General features: G+C 36.1%; 1 protein-coding gene across 1 annotated transcript; it reads left to right on the forward strand.

The window, feature by feature from the left end:
- Positions 1-767: 767 nt before the first annotated feature.
- On the forward strand, positions 768-19,995 carry LOC125869907 (uncharacterized). The gene is made up of 8 exons (XM_049550307.1): positions 768-925; positions 2,119-2,284; positions 6,101-6,205; positions 6,356-6,416; positions 8,446-8,527; positions 16,150-16,205; positions 19,512-19,575; positions 19,684-19,995. Exons 1-8 carry the CDS (start codon positions 768-770, stop codon positions 19,745-19,747), a joined length of 756 nt encoding a protein of 251 aa, XP_049406264.1. The 3' UTR covers positions 19,748-19,995.
- Positions 19,996-20,206: the final 211 nt, after the last annotated feature.

The raw sequence follows: 20,206 nt of genomic DNA on the forward strand, positions 1-20,206 counted from the left end.
CCAACAGAGATCAAAGAAGAAATCATTAAGTTCTATCAGAACTTACATGCTGAAACAGAAAGATGGAGACCCCAATTCAATGCCAAATCTGGTACTATTGTGAATGAGATGGATAACATCATGCTACAAGAACAGTTCAGTGAAAAGGAAACAAAGGACTTGTGTTATGGCATGTGCTAGGGATAAAGCACCTAGCCCACAGTTACACCATGACATTTTTCATAGCTTGTCGGGATGTGCTCAATAAAGTAGTAGTTGTAACGGTACAAAACTTCCATGCTTAGAGTTTTTTTTTTAAGGTTTCAATGCAACCTTCATAGCACTGATACCAAAAAAGATTGGGGCAAAGGAGTTGAAGGACTTCAGACCCATAAGCCTAATAGGAAGCATTTACAAGATCCTATCAAAAATTCTGACCGAAAGGCTCAAGAAAGTAGTCTCCAAGCTGGTGGATGCTTAGTAATTGGCCTTTATAAAAGGCAAACAGATCATGGATGCAATTTTGATTGCAATGAGTGTGTGGATGTAGGAAGATCAGCAAGGTCCCAGGGATCCTTTGTAAGTTAGATATTGAAAAAGCCTCCGATCACTGGGGATTCCTTTGGAAGACTTTGGAGAATATGGGTTTTGGTGAAAAATGGATGAAATTCTGCATCACGACTGTGAAGTTTTCCATTCTGATAAATGGATCTCCTTCTGGATTCTTCTCATCTTAGAGAGGATTAAGACAAGGGGACACCCTATCCCGTTTTCTATTTATTCTGGCAATGGAAGGACTAAATGACATACTCAGAACAGCCCAAATAAAAGAATGGATAAGAGGTTTCAATGCCAAGATGAATGATAGACAGGGCATGGCCATATCACATTTACAATATGCCGATGACGCTCTGATTTTTTGTGGTGCAGAGAGCTTCCAACTAAAGTATTAAAGAACTATCTTGATATTGGGATTCTCATGGTTACACATTAACTATGGGAAACGTTTCATTTACCCAGTTAATAAGGTGCCCAACATAAATGTGTTAAGAGAACTTCCCTCAGAGCAAGTCAAAATGTATATGGAACAATGTTCTGGAGAAATGTGAGAAGAAGCTAGTGAATTGGAAAAGCAAATATTTGTCTCTAGGTGGGAAGGTGGAAGAGTTATTCTCATCAATAGTGTGTTGGATTCCATGCCTACATACATGATGTCAGTTTTCCCAATGCTTGCAAATGTAATTGACAGAATGGATGCTATCGGGAGAATTTTTTTGTGGCAAGAGAACTGTGATCCTAATGATCACAATTTTCATCTTGTAAAGTGGGATGAAGTCATGCAAAGTAAAAGAGTAGGGGGTCTAGGGATAAGTAACTTAAAGCTGCAGAATCGAAGCTTTCTGATGAAATGGCGATGGAGATTTGTATCATAGGAACAAGTGTTGTGGAAGGAGACAATCAAGGCTAGGTTTGGAATGGAGACCAAATGGACTACCTACATGCCCACACAACCTTATGGGTCTGGAGTATGGAGGTCTATTAGAAGTCGGTGGATCAGGTTTGCTAACAACTGTAAATCAAGGTGGGAAATGGGGGAAAAACACTACCTTGGGAAGATGTGTGGGTTGGACAAGAAACTTTAAAGAACAAGTATCCTGAGTTGTTCAACTTGAGCCTTCAAAAAGTGTCCACAATCAGAGAAATGAGAGACAATCAAGGGTGGGATCTCAGGTTTATGAGACACTTGAACGACTGGGAAATTAACAAAGTGGCTGAACTACTCAATACTCTGGAGCAATACAAAGATTTAACTCCCAATGAGGACAATCTATTTTGGCTACCAGAAAAGCAAGGGAGATTTTAAGTTGTTTCAGCTTACAAGAGATCACAGAGATCAGTCACTCAGTGGTGGCTGTCCCTGGAAGATGATCGGGAAAGTCAAGGGACCCTTCAAGGTAGCATGTTTCACTTAGCTACTAGCCAAACATGCCACACTCACCAAGGACAACCTTATGAAAAGAGATCGTCAAATTTGTTCTAGGTGGTCTTTTTGTGAATGTGAGATTGAGACAATAAATCATCTCTTTCTGCATTGTAGAGAAACTGTGAAGTTATGACAAATTTTCATTAATTTAATAGGCATAAGCTGGACTATGCCAAGGAGCATCAAAGAGGCTCTAGCTTGCTGGAACAGAGATGGGAATCAGTCGGGACTCGGGACACAGGGAGAGATGGAAGATTGTCGCAGCCTGCATTTGGTGGACTTTATGGATGGAAAGGAACCAGAGATGTTTCGAAAACAAGAGTTACTCTCTGCAGAAACTCAAGATGAACTGTCTAGTCCTTTTCTTTTTTTTTTGTGTACGCACGAATATCCTCAAGAAGAAGAGGATATTCCTAGTATTTTAGATTATTTATGAAGCTTTAGTAGGGTCACCTCTTCCTCGGTAATTTTGTTAAAAGTATTACTGGAATACTTTTCTGAGTATTCCTTTTGTTCATAATACATGTTACCTTTATTCAAAAAAAAAAAAAAGATATGGGAAGGGATGCTTGAGTGGAAAGAGATTGACCAAGTGGAAAATTCATTATCTCCCTTGGGAGGCAGAGTAGTTTTAGTGAGTAGTGTAGTGGATTCATTACCAACATATGTGATATCTATATTCCTCTCATCAGTTAAGGTGGAAAGTAGGATGGATACTCTCATAAAAGAACTTTATTTGGCAAGAAAACAGGAAAAAATGCATTCCACCTGGTGAAATGCAAGACTATCATTATTTGGAGGTTGGGAATCAGAAACTTCAGGTAGCATGTCAGAAGTCCTTTATTCAAATAGTTCTGGAGATACAATAATGACAACAAGATCTTTGAAGGAAGGTAATTACAGGTGTTGTCAGGGATCTCAATAATGTACCTAGAAGATTAATTCTACGTATGGGGTACACTGAAATGAAGGTGGGAATGGTAGAAGAGCTGTCTTCTGGGATGATACTAGATTGAACATGGTCCTCTAGAAGACCAATTTCCTGTTTTTTTCCCTAGTTGAAACAAATCCCCAGGCTAAATTAGAATTAGTGAGGGGACAACAATGTTGAAATCCGAGTTTCAGAAGATTGTTATATGTTTGAGAAGTGGGTAGCATTGCTGAACTATCGAACTAACTTGATTAGATGCAAGTTATAACTGACCGTGAAGACTCTTTGGTATGGGAAGGGACTAGCACAAGGAATTTATTTAGTCAAATCAGCTTATAAATTCTCATGGGAATAGCCAGGTTGGCTGGAGATGGCCTTGGAAACAGATTTGAAAGGTAGATGCACCCTCTTAGATAATATGGTTATGATTAGTGGCTGGAAAGGCTTGTCTTACGTATGAAAACGTAAGAAAGAGGGGTATCAACTGAGTTCCAAATGTTATTTATGTGCAACGGTGGCTGAAGATAATTTCCGTTTGTTCTTACACTCTGTTGTCATATCGCAACTCTGGAAAATGTTCCAAGTATGGTCGAAATGAGCTGGGTGCCAAATATAACAATTGATCTTTTAAGATGTTGGTGTGGTGTAGTTAGGGGATGTTAGTCAGAAGAAATGGTGTAGAATTATTCCAACATGCATTTGGTGAATGGTTTAGAAGGAAAAAAGTTCCAGATTTTTGAGAATCAAGAAATTTCATCCAGAGAATAAACTTGAACTGTTTACTCCTGCCGTCTCAATTTATGTGGCACCCTTTCTTTTTTGATCCATTCCAAAAAGAATGTCACCTTTCCTTATTTGACAACTATTTAATGGCATCATCTCCATTTTACCCTTATTGGGTCCCGTTAAACTCTTTATTGTGATGAAAAGTCAACTAAAAGTAAGCACTAAAATAACTTTAATAAGGGCAATTTGGTAGACATAACAAAGTTTTATCCTATTTCTTGAACTCCGTGCCCAGTTAAATGGTGCCACATAAACTGAAACGGAGGGAGTATTACTTTTTAAATTTTGGCGTAAAAGTAACCCTGTAAATGATTTGAAACTATACTTGATATTGTAGTCCCTTTAAGTTTTTGTCTAGGGGATCTCTTATAGTTTACCAATCTGGGGATGCATTTTGTTTATCAGTACAAACTTTGTGCTGATGTTTATGTGAAAATGTTACCAATCTCAGTGTCTGGTTTAAGTTATCTCTTTTGGAAACATAGAGGGTTGCTGCAAAGGACAGTGCACCAAGAAAATAAGGCTACAACTTGGGTTTCAACAGAGGTGGATGGAAAAGATAAGTGGAGGGTTGGTATAGTGTATAGTTATATGTTGGAACTTTTAGTATTTTGAGGTGAGATGCGCAATACAGGGACAGAAGAAAAATGGTCCAAACTGAAATTTAAGAGGGTGAGGTAAGTGGTTGATGTTGTTAAGAGCTAAAATGGGAAACTACACTTTGTTAATCAAGAAGTCAATCAGGGTTTTGTAAAACAAGTCTTAGTCTTATTATGATGAAATTCCGCTAAGTTCATAATTAGATTTCGGTTAGTGTTTTTTTGCTTGCACTAGCTGGGTGATTTGCAAGATGGACCCTAAAAGGGGTGGTCTTGAATTTTGGCCCTACATAATTTTATTAAAAGAAATGGTCTGCACTTAAGAAAATTTGCTTGGCAAAACTTTTGTTGCCATTGGACATAAGTTGCGGGGATGAATTAATTTTGCCTATTAGGCTCATTTTTACAAGTCAGAGATAGAGAACCTATCTTGTTTAATTGATCACAAGTAGGGGTGGGCATGGTATGGTATATACCAAATTACCATACCATGCCGAAAATGTTAATACCGTGGTTTTGATATTATGGTATTTGGTATACATTTTACTTTATTTTCGTATTCGGTACGGTATTTGGTATTTAGAAATAACATACCGAATACCATACCGGAGTATATAGTTACATAAATAACATATACATATTATTTAAAATACTAACAAATATGCAATCTAGTATTAGTATAAACTAAATGTTTAGAAGTTGAAACTTTGACTACTCTATTTTGATTGAAATGTAATTGATTAACAAAAGGAGTTGTTTGTACTTTATTTTGAATATATATTTCTACATGTGTAATGTGTTGGTTAATGAGCCAAGATTCCTTTACAAAGCTATGTGTCATACACTTTCCTCTATGGACTTCATCGATGTCCTTTATTGTTCTGCCAGAAAGACAGGTTTGTGCTGGCTTTAGTGTGAGTTAGTATTTGAGCTCCATGGCTGAGTTGCGCGGACTCTTCACTTTCGATGCCGCACCTGTGTCAGATTCTCCAACAATTCACTATCTTCAAAGAATCCGACACGCACCTGCTGACATTTTTGAAGAGTCTGAGCAACATAGCTCCTTCTTTGATCATATTCACAGATGACAATGAACAAATATGACGTTTGTGCTATCTTTACATGGTTTCGGTTACTGCTAAAAGGTTAACTGTTACGGTCCCCTGTCATGGATCTATATATGGGACGCTGCAGGATAAATTGTGATGTTTTCTTCCTACGACCTATGGTGCTGGTTCATTAAGAGAGAACCTGCAATACTCAAAAACTTAGAATTATTTTCTGCTTAGATTTCCTGGAATTAACAAAGTTTAAATACAGAACTTATAAGATAACTACCCCTAAAAACTAGGAAATGACTTCCTAACATTACTGGAATGAAAAACTGTACTACTACAGGGAAATAACTACTACTAGAAGAAACAACAAATAACTTCAGTAGAAAGAAATAACTACTGCTGTAAACTGTTGGATGACTAAGGAGTGATAACATTAACCCCTTCCTATCTTATCCACACTTCACCCCCCTGGCAGTACTAAACTGTATAGGTTATTAACTTTTTCGTAGCTCTAATAGAAGCACTTAATGATATTTCATTTTCACTATCTTCGGAAATGGTCAGCTGAATTACTAATTTCTTATTCCAGTGAATGTGGTGTGAGTCGACTTTGTGTGGTCTAATGTCACTTACTATCTATTTTGTAATTTGGTGATGTTACATCTCCTGTTTAATTCTGCATTTATCCATTACCCATTCTCATTGGTATTCTGACCACTAAAGATTCTGGAAGTGTGTGACTAATTACTACTATTATCAATAATTCATCTGCAGATCATTTCAAGTTGGAAGAGAAAAATATCACGTGCCATGGCTGTTTGTGATTAATCGGAAGAGTTCTGAGGTTCCAATGATTGATGTGCATTTGGTAAGGCCTTTATTTGAGTAGAAAGTAGGTCTTAGCTCATAGATGTTTTCTAGCAATCATCTTGACCATTTATCTACCCCTTTGGCCCCTTATTTACTTCCATGTTCCCCTAGTATTGTCTGCACTGAATGGATTTTTCATTTATTACAGAGGTATTCTGGAGGTGATTTGCTTGGTGTTACTGCTAAGGTCATTGATATGCCTCATCACTGTATGTGTTCTTTCCTCTCAAGTTCTTTGTAGCATGCCAATAGAAAAGTGCAATACAATTTGCCAGTAATATTAGTAAATGCGGACTCTTCTCTCCCCAGCTCCATCCCCAAGTACAATGATGCGTATTGAACACGTGGAAGATAATTATTAGAATGGGATGAAAAAGACTGACTTCTTTGATATGCTTGATGAAAATGCCTTACATAATATAGTTTTGGTAGATTATTTCACTCTTATCTGATCAACTAGTTTCTTGACACGTGTCTTATTCTTGTTTATATCAAAAAATACCATATATTCTAGATAAGATTGTTTTTTGTTTAACAAATAAGTAAAACTGAAAATTCAAAACAAAAGTTGCTTCTATAACACTAGAAGTATATATGGTGCGCAATTTAAGTTGCTCAACTTTTGTTGACAATGCAAATGCTATCATTTTAATATTTTGACAATGCAAATGTTACCCTTCTTTTCGTACACCCAACATAATAACGTAAACTTTTCCATCATAGTATTTGGTGGCTCCACAAGTGAGCAGAAATTTGACCTTAAGGTGCTACTCTATCGTGTGAATGTTTTTGCTTGTATCTCCTACTTACGCACGGTTGAGTTCTTTAAGATTGTTAAGAATTAGGAAATTATTAATATGGCAAGATCTTATTCCTATATATATATATATATATATATATATATATATATATATTAGAAAGGTTTATAGCATGTTTGACCAAGCTTCTAAAATCGGCTTATTTTGGAAAGTGTTTTTTCTTTGAAAAGTACTTTTGGTGAAAAACAGTTTCTGTTTGGCTAATCAATTATTCAATTTAGAAAACACTTTCGAGCAACAAGTAGTGTTGGCCAAACTTTTAAAAAGTCTTTTTCTGTCTATTTAAAAAAAAAAAAAAGTACTTTTGGGGAGAAACCACTTTTTTAAGCTTCTCAAAAACACTTTTTTCTTATCCTAAAAGCTTGCCCAACATCTCAACTCTGAAAAAAAGCATATTTGGCTTTGAAGAAGCTTGGTCCAGCCGGCTATCAGGGTCCTTATGGTTGTGTAATTAGAAATATGAATTACTTTCCTTTCCTTGTTAAGATTACTTGTGAATACTATTTAAACCCAACATGTTTGAGGGAATAATCAAGTAATTCATTCCCAATATCTCTTCTTTTCTTCATTCTTTTACATGGTGTCAGAGCTGCAAAATATATTGCTTCAAATCCTTTGTTTTATTAAAGAACGAAGATTGTCATTTTATAAAACAAAAGATCGAATCGAGGTGCACTGTGACAGGTTTCGTCAACTCAAATGACGAGTTAGCAGATACAACAACAATTATTAGATATCTTACAGAATTACTTCATGGCTCCAGAATTGAATATGTTTTGGCAAACTAGGAGCATACGATATGTAAGCGCTAACTTTCAGGAGTGTTAATAATGAGCAAATTATTCATATGACATGAATGGGCAAGTTTTAGAATCCTTATAATTGGTATATAGACATAGGAATTAGGGAGTACTTTCTTCCCTTTTTTGGAGTACTTGCACACTTCTTTTTCTTTTTTTGGGATTACTCGTAAATACTATATAAACACCAACATATTTGGTTGGGGGAATAATCAAGTAATTTATTCTCACATCACTATCTTTTCACTTTTGTTTCGTCCTAGTCATGAGCCATTTATTTTGAGAATCTTAGTTGACCAAAATGGAAACCTTTTGCCTAAATAAGAACATATCAACTTATGTCCAAGAGAACTGAAAAGTTGCTTGTTTTTCCCCCCAATTTCTCACATAAGGATACTGAATGTGCAAGATGAAGAACTTCTCCTCTAGTGGCCTTCAACTAGTTAATAGGCTGAGGACACGCTAAAGAACTTCCATCTTCACTTCCTCATATTCTCTTTTATTGGTTGATTGCTTTATCATGATGTTCTAGCAAACTCGGTGTGCTAAACATTCTATTTTCTCCTTGTCAATGATTTAATTTTTACTGATATAATAAGATCTGATGTATTTGTGGACAGATATTGAACTTCATCCTGATATAGGCAAACACTTTTGGGATCCTCAACACTGGCCAAAGCACGTGCTTGCTAGATATACATGGTAACTTTCTCTTAAATTAATCTTCCTAGCATAGCTTACCTTTTTGGCAACAAGTGTGAATAGCCTCTTGATAAACTGGATCATTCTACCCTGTGATTGTTTGACAAGTATTGGAGGAATTTCTTACATCCTATTATTACTCAACAATAAGTAGTATAAATGTATAGTAGGTAAATTAACGCCCCAGGTCGTGAAAGAATCATCATGTCTTGGAAGATAGATTGTTGCAAGCTATACTTGGTATTTAGGTGTCTACTTTAAAGAGGAGCATTAACTAAGGTAATAAAATCCCTACTAAACTATAGCTTATATGTACTTATATACAATATCCAACTAGATACAATATTTGATAAAACTCTCTCCTCAATTTTGGAGTATAGATGTTACTCATGCCCAACTTGATACAAAGATATTCAACTACATTCCCATTCAAGGCCTTTGTAAATATATCACTCAATTGTTCTCCTGTCTTAACGTAGCCAGTGGAGACCAGATTCTCCTGAATTTTCTCGCGGATAAAGTAACACACAACTTCAATATATTTAGTTCTTTCGTGATACACTAAATTAAAAGAATGTATAGAGCAGCCTGGTTATTACACCAATTTTTGTTCGTGATAAATGTTTCAAACTAACTTCATCTAAAAGGTGATATATCCACATTTTTCACATGTGGACTTAGCCATAGCTTTGTACTTGGATTTCGCACTTGATTGAAGTACAACACTTCTTACTCCTCCGTAATACCAGGTTCCTTCCAACAAAGACACAATAGTCTGTAGTGGGTCTTCTATCAATTCTGGATCCTGCCCAACCGAAATTTGCAAAACAAACACGAGTATCACCGTGATTGCTATACAATTTGCTTAGTCCCAAAGCTACTTTTAAGTAACATAGAATCTATTCCAAAGCTTTCCAATGTTTGATCATAGGTGAGGTCATGAATTGACTAACAACATTTACTACAAAAGCAATATTAGCTCGAGTCATAGTTGAGATTATCCACCCCATAAGGCTAAGCAAATCTTTTAGCCACAGGTCTTTCCTTGCCACAAAGCCATCCAGATTAACTTTGATTGCGAAGACCCACTTGTACATCCCATTGCTTTTCTCCTTTGGGTAAATCCACCAAATTCCATGTGTGATTTTCATCTAAAGCATGTATCCCAAGCATAGCATTGTACCATCCAGGATGTTTCAAGGCTTTCCTTCATTGTTTTAGACTTTAAGGTGCAAAGATAGAATCTAGAGAGGGATCACAGAACTAAATGTAGGAGATAAGTGGTCCTAAGAAATACAATCAATAATAGAATATGTGGATTTGCACTAACTTGTACTTTGTGAAGAGAAAGAGAGAGGTAAAGATTTTCTTAAGGAGGATTCAATGATGAAAGAATTGATGTAGAACACGTATCAATAGTCGGTTCATGCTAATAGGAGATGTAAATACCGCATAAGTTGACACCAAATATCTGTCAAGTGATAGAGAGTAACAATGATGTCCCTTCTAAAGACGGGAATAGCCCAAGAAAACACACTTCAAGGCCGTCGGGTCCAACTTCGTAATAGATAGTCAGTCATCTCGAACATAACATGTGTTTCCTAACTCCCTTGGCTCCACAACAAATAATGACTTGTTTGAAAGGAGAACATTGTAAGAGATTCCAAAGCAAGCATGCCAGATGGCATGCAATTAATCAGAAAACAAGTTGTAGAAACTACGTCAGCCCGAAACTGTTTAGGAGCTTTCGTTTGGAACAATATTGCCTGAGTTGTCTCAAATAGATGACTATTCTTCCTCTCCATAACTCCATTTTCATAACACTCCATTTTGAGAGGCTATATCAACATGAGACGGTGGATAATCCCATTCTCAGTGGCTTGTAGCCTTGTACTCATTAGTGTTATCACTTCTTAGTAGGTATTTGGACATGCAATATCATCTCATGATTTCAAATCATGAGATGAAATCCCGAATTTTCCTAAAAGCTTGATTTGAGAATTTCATATCCTGATTTCACATTTTTCAAATATAAAAATTGACCCACAATTTTATATTTTGTAAAAAAAATCCACTATTTTATATCTACATAATTTCTTGCAAGAATACCAAAAGAATGATGAAATATTGCGGGAAACTCCTTGCCGAGGGCCTGTGCACCCCCGGGATTAGTCGGGGCTCAAAGAGACTCGGACACCCGGTGCAAATCAAAAAAAAAATATTCACGAATATTAACATGAAGATCTAGTTATTAATGATATTGACCAACAAACAACTTATATTAAAGGGTAGTACATTACAATTCATGTCATTTTATTGTTTTATTGAATTAAAGTTCGATCAATAAATGTTGTTAATGAAGTGTTCAATGGTGTGGCCTAGTGGTCAACGTTGTGGCCTAGTGGTTAATGAAGTGGTTGAGAGCCATGAGGTCTTAGGTTCAATTTCCAACAGTGACAAAAAATGCCAATTGATTCTTTTCATTTGTCCTTGCCTTGGTGGATAGAGTTACATGTTACCTGTTGCTAGTGGGAGGTGGTAGGTATCCCGTGGAATTAGTCGAGGTCTGCGAAAGTTGGCCCAGACACCACGGTCATCAAAAAAAGTTCGATTAATAAATGTTGTAATTTTCTTAGAATAGTTTTGTAATAGTGTATTATACTTTTGTTATGAATTTCTGCTTAGTCGGTAAGATTATATAAATAATTGGGGCAATTTTGATAGTTTTCACAACTTATGGGATTTTTATATTTATGAGCAAAAAATACATCTTAAAAAATCCAAATTGCATGTCCAAACAAATCTTCAACTTCATCTTAGATGATTTCATCTCACATGGCCAAATAGGCCCTTAGTATGCGCACAATAGTATTAAATTAGATTTTAACTTTGCACAAAAGCCACAAAATGGAAAAATACTTCAGATTGGTTCCTTATAAAGTAAACTCAACCCTCAGGGGTTGGCCTGCTGGCAATTGACTTGAGCCTTGGGGTTTGCTCCCTTTCAAGGTCTCAAGTTCGAAACCCACTAGGTGCAAACAATTTCTGAGGGCCATCGGACTGGGTAAAACCTGAATTAACCGTGGTGCACTTGCGGGAAACTCCTTGCCGAGGGCCTGTGCACCCCCGGGATTAGTCGGGGCTCAAAGAGACTCGGACACCCGGTGCAAATCAAAAAAAAAATATAAAGTAAACTCACCTCATCCAAAAAAAAAATCATCCATAAAGGTAGCAAATTCTTCTACCTACCTTTGGACACAATAGGACATAGTTCCCAAACATCATAATCAACTAACTCAAAAATAAACTCAACTTGTTTGTAACCCTTGTGCTTAACGAGCTACTATGATGTTTTGCAAATTTTCACAATTCACAATCCAATGAAGAAACAACATGAAACTGAGGACAAAGTTTCTTCAACTAGGAGAGAAGGATGCTCTAACAGACAATGTGCTTCAAATGGAGATGTGACACTAGATCAAGTAACCAATCGAGGCACCCATTCAATAAGGATGTAGATACCATCAGATACATCATACATGTCCTTGACCAATAATTTTCTTTGTCATATAAGATCTTGAAGAAGACAATAGTCGGAAAAAAAAATACAAAAGAATTTTGCAAACTCATCTACCAAAACGAGAACACCATCATTCTTATTTCTTCCTCCCTTTTTCTCAAATCATTTTCTCAATCTGAAAAAAAAGAACTTCTCGCAACAGAATGAGAATATCAAAAACTTCACCAAAGAGTACCCCCAACACAGATAAAAGTATCATCCGTGGGAGAAAGACCCAGCAAAATTTCACAGGGATATGACCAATCAGTAAATCAGAGAATATTACCCAAAGGAAAAACAAAAGTCCACTCTAACACGTCAGATAAGTAGTCAGACCCAAAGAACTTCCAATTGAGCACAACACTCAAACATCTGAGGAACAGAAAGAAAAAATGAAGCAAAAGGAATGATCTAACCAGGTCTGATCGAGCAAAAATAGGGACAGCTGGGGTTGGTTGGTCAGAGAACCTCCACAGCTTGGGCAGAAACGAAGAGGCAAACTCAGGAATGAAACAAAGACTGAAAAAATGCCGAGTCGAACGCCACCATGCACCGTCAGACAGATTGCTGCCGCAAAAATTCTGCTGGTGCGTGAGCCTCACGCATATCTACTCCAGCCACCGGAGTGTTGGTTGTTGTAAGTTGTTGGTTGGTGCATCATCCTGGTTTGGTAGGGACAGTCACCTTCCACATCTCAATCACCAGAGATGAAGCAGCAGTACCACTTCCAGCGAAGGCACATTTTTTTGAGAATTGGTAAACATTGTATTCTTCAGCATTAAGGATATGCTGGGGACCTTTAGAAAATAAGAAAAGAACAAAAAGAAAATACTTGCAAGGATCCTAATGAATTCTAAAAGTTGATCTGAATCCTATAATCCTATCTCTTTACACCAAAAATATAGAGATACAATGCAATTCCATTTAACCTTGTGAATGGAATTGGATATATCTTCAAAATTCCTACTATTCCTCTCCTTCCAAACTGTCCACCAAATGCAATGTGGAATCAAATTCCACCAGGTCTTCTGTCTCTTGCTACCTCCTCTCCTGATCCAACAACTAAGTAAATCAGTTGTATGTTCGGGCATAGTCCATTTCACTTCTAAAAAGTTGAGAAACATGGACCATATTTGTGCTGTGAAAGTACAATGTAAGAATAGGTGACTGTTAGTTTCCCCTGTCTTCCCAGCGAAGGCACATTTCCAACTCCGTCGAGATATTAATCTCACTTTCGACGACGCTCTGATGCCATGGTCGTATATTCCATAACTCAACAATAATTGGTATAATTACCTGTTGAGAGAATTCTGGCTAAGGTAATAGAATCTTATTAATCTCTACAAAACCGCAACCGATAAATGTTCCTGTTAAGATATGGCAATGGCACCTGTGTCTAACTCAACCCCAAAAGCTAGCTCATGAGGAGAGATTTGTCCAAGTCCATATAAGGTGACCAGTTCTCATCCCTCTACCGATATGAGACTTCTTAACACTCCCCCGCATGCCCAGACCTCAACTGGAGTGTGAACACTTCTAAATGGGGCCCCAACATCGATGAACAATAAATTGGGATGGGTCTGGCTCTAATACCATGTTAAGATGTGGCATCTGGACCTAACTCGTCCCCAAAAGCTAGCTCATGAGGAGAGGTTTGTCCAAGTCCATATAAGGAGACCAAATTCCCATCCCTCTACCGATGTGGGACTTCTTAGCAATACTTATATACATTATCTGATTAGATACAATATTCTGAATCACCCACAACACTGAAAGTAGGTTCTATTTAGGATTTTCTCTTTATAGGAAAATTACTCATCTGTTGGATGATCAGTTTGTCATTTCTGTGGACCCTAAGAATGTGATTTTTCATATGCTCCATTAAAAAAATTGAATATTTTTTATTAGTCCATTATAGTTGTAGCTTGGATAGTTGGTGTGTAAAGCAGGAGGATGGAAACGGTGGTTAGTGGATGATTTAGAAACTAACAGCATGGTTGGAGTTCACAGGTGGTGAAAGCGAGAGCCTACTGACATGGGGAAATTTACAGTGTCGTATGTCGGGAATAATAGATTAGTCTCCATTATTCTTCCTTCTGGACCTTATTGTCAAAGGTGCTTTGCAGTTTGGTGCAGTCAGAGATTATCCAGGTTCTGTTGGAGGTTGTGGTCCTAATTAGAGGATTGCAGTTCAGAATGCAATGAGCGCTACTTCGGAACTCCGATTTGATGGCTTCATTCAATGTATTGAACTAGATCTAAGAAGGTTCAACCTTACCATTTCTCAAAAAAAGGTTCAACAGAATCATCCATGGTTCTTTCTGCAACAAAGCGTCCTGGGCCAATAAAATGGCAGAGAATAATATGATTTTCATCAAAAACAATGTACTACTACTACTACTACCTTCTTTTTTTTTTTGAAATAGTTAACTTTGTATTCACACAAAAGAACTCATCAAAATCGATGAGGTGGGATTTACAAAACCCCCAGGGGGTGCCATCATACTCAAATCCAAAAAGACAACTAAATTTACAATTGGCTTTTAAACTCCACAAGGCTATCTACTTCCCCCACTAAATTTTGCTTACACCAAAAATACAAAAGACTAAGACATCTCATCTTGATCTCCCATTCTCCTGTGGGCTGCTAAGCTTTCCTTCATAACATCTCCCATTCCTTTCCTTCCATAGTGTCCACCATATGCAAGCAGGGATATTTTTCCACCAGTCTTCTTTTGATCCTCTCTTTCCGATTCCTTGCCAGTGTGTTAGGACCTCAAAAGTGGTTCTGGGCATTGTCCAGTTAACCCCTAGTATACAAGCAAACATGTTCCACAGATCTGTAGCTATCTTACAATGCAGAAACAAATGACCATTTACTTCAGTCTTCTGTCCGCACATGTAGCACTTTGAACATATCTGTATACCTCTTCTTTGTAGCACTTCGTGGGTGAGACAAGCTCTTCTAATTACCAACCAAGTGAAACATGCAACTTTTAAAGGAACCTTAATTTTCCAGATTAATTTCCAGGGCCAAACTGTTGTCAAAAGATGATTGGTATTCCTCTCCCAATAACATGACTTAACTGTAAAAACCCCTCTGCTATGCAGTCTCCAAACTGGTTTGTCAGGCTCTGTGACAGTGCCTGGGAATATACTACTACCTCACAATGGGAATATAAATAAGAAACTTATAATTTACAGGGATTTTGATACAATGTTATCAAAAGCGAAAAGCGCAAAAAGGCTCTAAGGTCCGTGGGCTTTGATGAAAAAAGGCGCAAAGGGAGAAAAAAATACAAAGATATATGTTTAGTCCAAGACTAATAATTATAAACATGACAAATATATGACCAAAGAAATTGAAAAACAAATTATGATAAAGTGAAATATCAATTGTTTAGTGTCACTTCTTCATAAGAGGCTCATTTGCAAGGAAAAGTTTGCCTTAGAACCTTGATGACGACACTGAAGCGCACATAAAGCGAGGCGAAGCTCTCAACACGTTTTGAGCCTCGCTTCAGAGCTTAAGCACGCTTAAAACGCGCCTTTGATAACAATGTTTTGATATCGAATACACTGATTGAGTCTCCTAATCTGACGAGAATGTGCTAATTTTTACTTTGGGTGCTTCCTGTTCTTGTGTCGCTACCTTTCTTTTGGTGGGTTGCGTCTGTAAAAGTTTGTTTTTAACAATGCATAAACCACACGGAAATGCTCCTTCCTTTACAGCAGAGATCAAACTGTGGTTGTCTTGCTTTTGCTGCTAAAGCTTCCTTTTATCATGTTGTTTGAAAGATGATGATATGAGCAACTGTGATAGGACAATGTTTTGGCTTAATTAACAGCTTCTTTTTTTGCTAAGAAACTTTGGATTATTGGTGTTGATTGCATCATTATTTGTATTATATAGTTAATAATCCCTTTGGCAACTTCTCTAGCTAATAAGTCAACTTATTTGATCTTTTAAATTTCTGCGAACAATTTATCTTTCAACTTTCGGTTTTACTTTTTCTTTATTCTGATTATATTTTTTCTGACAATAAGTTTTCATTAATTTAAGGGAAGAGCAGTCGGAGATAGATGTGGCGTCGGGATTTTATGTTCTCTTGGGGTCAGGTAAAGTCATGCTAAGCTGAAGGGCTTCTCTTTCTTTTTTTTTTTTCTGATAAAGTAAGCTAAAGGGCTTCTCTGAATTTCATAAGCTTCAATTTAATTCTATTGAATGTAGCACTGTGTCAATTCTTGTTTTGTTACTAGCATTATGCTTCCTGACTTAATTGGTCAGACATCATTCTCTTTTGGGAACCAAGATTTGTATGTACTAGCTGTTAATCTTTAATGAGGTATATAGAAGTTAATAGCACTTTTATTTATCAAAAACAAAAGAAGTTAATAACATCTTTTATATGTTCAATGGGCTATGGTCTAATGCATATGGGCTTGAAGTTAGATTCGTCATCACTTAATCCTTAGGATACTGTTATGGGTATGAGTGTTAANGTTCAGCTGGAGGTTGTGGTCCTAATTAGAGGATTGCAGTTCAGAATGCAATGAGCGCTACTTCGGAACTCCGATTTGATGGCTTCATTCAATAATGTATTGAACTAGATCTAAGAAGGTTCAACCTTACCATTTCTCAAAAAAAGGTTCAACAGAATCATCTATGGTTCTTTCTGCAACAAAGCGTCCTGGGCCAATAAAATGGCAGAGAATAATATAATTTTCATCAAAAACAATATACTACTACTACTACTACCTCACAATGGGAATATAAATAAGAAACTTATAATTTACAGGGATTTTGATGTCGAATACACTGATTGAGTCTCCTAATCTGACGAGAATGTGCTAATTTTTACTTTGGGTGCTTCCTATTCTTGTGTCGCTACTGTTCTTTTGGTGGGTTGCGTCTGTAAAAGTTTGTTTTTAACAAATGCATAAACCACACGGAAATGCTCCTTCCTTTACAGCAGAGATCAAACTGTGGTTGTCTTGCTTTTGCTGCTAAAGTTTCCTTTTATCATGTTGTTTGAAAGATGATGATATGAGCAACTGTGATAGGACAATGTTTTGGCTTAATTAACAGCTTCTTTTTATGCTAAGAAACTTTGGATTATTGGTGTTGATTGCATCATTATCTGTATTATATAGTTAATAATCCCTTTGGCAACTTCTCTAACTAATAAGTCAACTTATTTGATCTTTTAAATTTCTGCGAACAATTTATCTTTCAACTTTCGGTTTTACTTTTTCTTTATTCTGATTATTATTTTTGCTGACAACAAGTTTTCATTAATTTAAGGAAAGAGCAGTCAGAGATAGATGTGGCGTTGGGATTTTATGTTCTCTTTGGGTCAGGTAAATTCATGCTAAGCTGAAGGGCTTCTCTTTTTTGTTTTTGATAAAGTTTTTTTTTTTTTTTGGATAAAGTAAGCTAAAGGGCTTCTCTGAATTTCATAAGCTTCAATTTAATTCTATTGAATGTAGCACTGTGTCAATTCTTGTTTTGTTACTAGCATTATGCTTCCTGACTTAATTGGTCAGACATCATTCTCTTTTGGGAACCAAGATTTGTATGTACTAGCTGTTAATCTTTAATGAGGTATATAGAAGTTAATAGCACTTTTATTTATCAAAAACAAAAGAAGTTAATAACATCTTTTATATGTTCAATGGGCTATGGTCTAATGCATATGGGCTTGAAGTTAGATTCGTCATCACTTAATCCTTAGGATACTGTTATGGGTATGAGTGTTAATATGACAGTCAATTACGACGCCACGTAAGTATACATTTCTACAATTAATTGAAGTTACTAGATTAAAGCTATAGTAATTCCTTATTAAAAAAGCTAAAATAATTAATTATTTGTAAAACACTTGATATTTTATACATAACTAACTCGTATGATAGAAAAGTGTTCTAGGACTTTATGTGAATATGTATATATATATGACATAAACTAAAAATCAAACCAAATTCCCAATCAACAATATTTCTTGGCCATAGGTGTAGTCAAAGCACTCAAGTTAGCTTGACTAGATCCAGTGCAGATCCCACGTAGGTAGTCAAAGCATTCATTAATCTGATTTCGCTTTTAATATTTTAGAAGTTCGATCTATGGCTCTGCTTATGGTTTTAGAGTCTCGGTATTTCGGTTAAACCGAAACACCAAACTATTTTATTATATAATTTTATATTTTATATGTTATGACTTATGAGCACAAACCAGCAAGCCTAATATCTAATCACAGTTTTCCAGTTTGTACTACTGTTGTTAATTGTTACATTTGTTTGCCTTGGCTGAACATGTTGGCCTTAGCTTCTTTTTTAGTCCATTCCGGTTGTAATGCAGGTTTCAGAAGTTTGGAGATAATTAGTTTGCATAAAAGAAGTGGAAGCTAGACTTGAGCATAATGAAATCTTCTCGAAGAACTAGAAAAGACCAATATGACTAATATGTTCCTTGAAAACAAAATTTTAAGTATTGAAGGACATTACAAATAGAAATCTAGATGTTACTCATATGAACCTTTGTTCTTTAGAGTATTTTTATATGAATTTAACTTGTATACATTGTTTAGTCACTTAAAAGTCAAATAGCCCATTGCTAAGCAGAAAATAGCCTAGCATCAGGTCCATACCGAGAATTGAACTGAAACAGAATGAGGAGAATCGACCGAACCGAACTTACTTCGGTATATGCCATCAAGAAACTGAAAACTGAAATACTTAACTGAGCGCCCACTCCTATTCCCACACCCATTTTTAGTATACTCAAGCTAGGTTGACCCGTCAGATCAACACTGATGCGGCAATAATTTTGAAGGATATGAGCAACAAGTCTAATGTATATTTAGGGAATATTCAGTTGACACCTCAATACTTTATTATAACAGCAATTCTTCCAGTTAGATTGTTATCCTATTTAATTAAGAGCAACTTTCACATATAGCAAACATAAAAATTATATTTATATGTTATAGCAATAGTTTGCATAGTTGCATTCCGTAGCAAATTTTATGTTTGCTATGAAGCTTTTAATTCGTATAATTCGCAACAAACATCCAATTTTATACAAATTGTTCAGTATTGTATAAATTCATTTTACATTGTAATTTGTATAATAAGATCTGTATTTGTATAATTATAAGTGTATATGATGAAAATATATGTATTTGTATTTGTATTTGTATATACACTTTTCTCTCGCTTTATACATACACAAACGCATTTTATACATTTTATATCGAAATGTATAAAATGACTAATTGTATACCGAATCAGGTGGCAAAAAAAGGGGATGTTTGCTGCGAATTACAATTAAAATAAACTATGGCTATAACATTTAATTTTGAATTAATAATTTGCTATTTCATACAATTTTCCCTTTAATTAATGTATTGCTATGGATGCATGCAGGGGTTGTGCTTTCCTTCATCCTGGCTGTCTACACTTTGCAGTCGTCTCGAGATAAGTTGGAAAAGTATTCTCCTCTTCCTCTTAATAGCTGCTGTCTGTCTTTATGTATCCACAAGGTAGTAGTGTTAATTGTTGGAGGCAGGCTTGGTATAACTTGTGTGTTTCCTTGCAGGTTTGTGAGGGAGACTGTTGCTGAGACCAGCATCCCTGGCGTAGTAGTGGCAAAAGTTGAATGAGAGAAGTTTTATTTTAGTTATAGACAAGTAACATTCTGATTTGAGTTAGATGATGGAAGGATTAGGTGTACAAGTTTACGACATCTGTTAGGGGAAAGTTATATAGAAGATAGATTCTGGAAGTAATAGAAGCTGCTGCTTGAGTTTCCCTTAGCTGTATTTGTTTTGCCATCAGCCTTTTGCTTTCCAGATTTCTGATACACGTTTCGTCACTAAAAGGGTGACAGAAAAGCATTTGTTATATTTAATTCTATTTTCTATTTTTATTTTTATTTTCATTTTTGAATGAGTTGCAAAACATCGAAAGTGTGATGTAGTTATGATTTATATTACAAATATTGTAGAATATCTCTACAGTAGTAAAGAAGTTGAAGTATCTAAAAAAAGGATATCTCTACATGGAATAAGGAGGTATTTGGCAAGTTGGAAGAACAAAGAAGCCAGGCTTTGAATGACCTC

Source organism: Solanum stenotomum, chromosome 7, assembly GCF_019186545.1.
Source record: "Solanum stenotomum isolate F172 chromosome 7, ASM1918654v1, whole genome shotgun sequence".
NCBI classification, from domain to species: domain Eukaryota; kingdom Viridiplantae; phylum Streptophyta; class Magnoliopsida; order Solanales; family Solanaceae; genus Solanum; species Solanum stenotomum.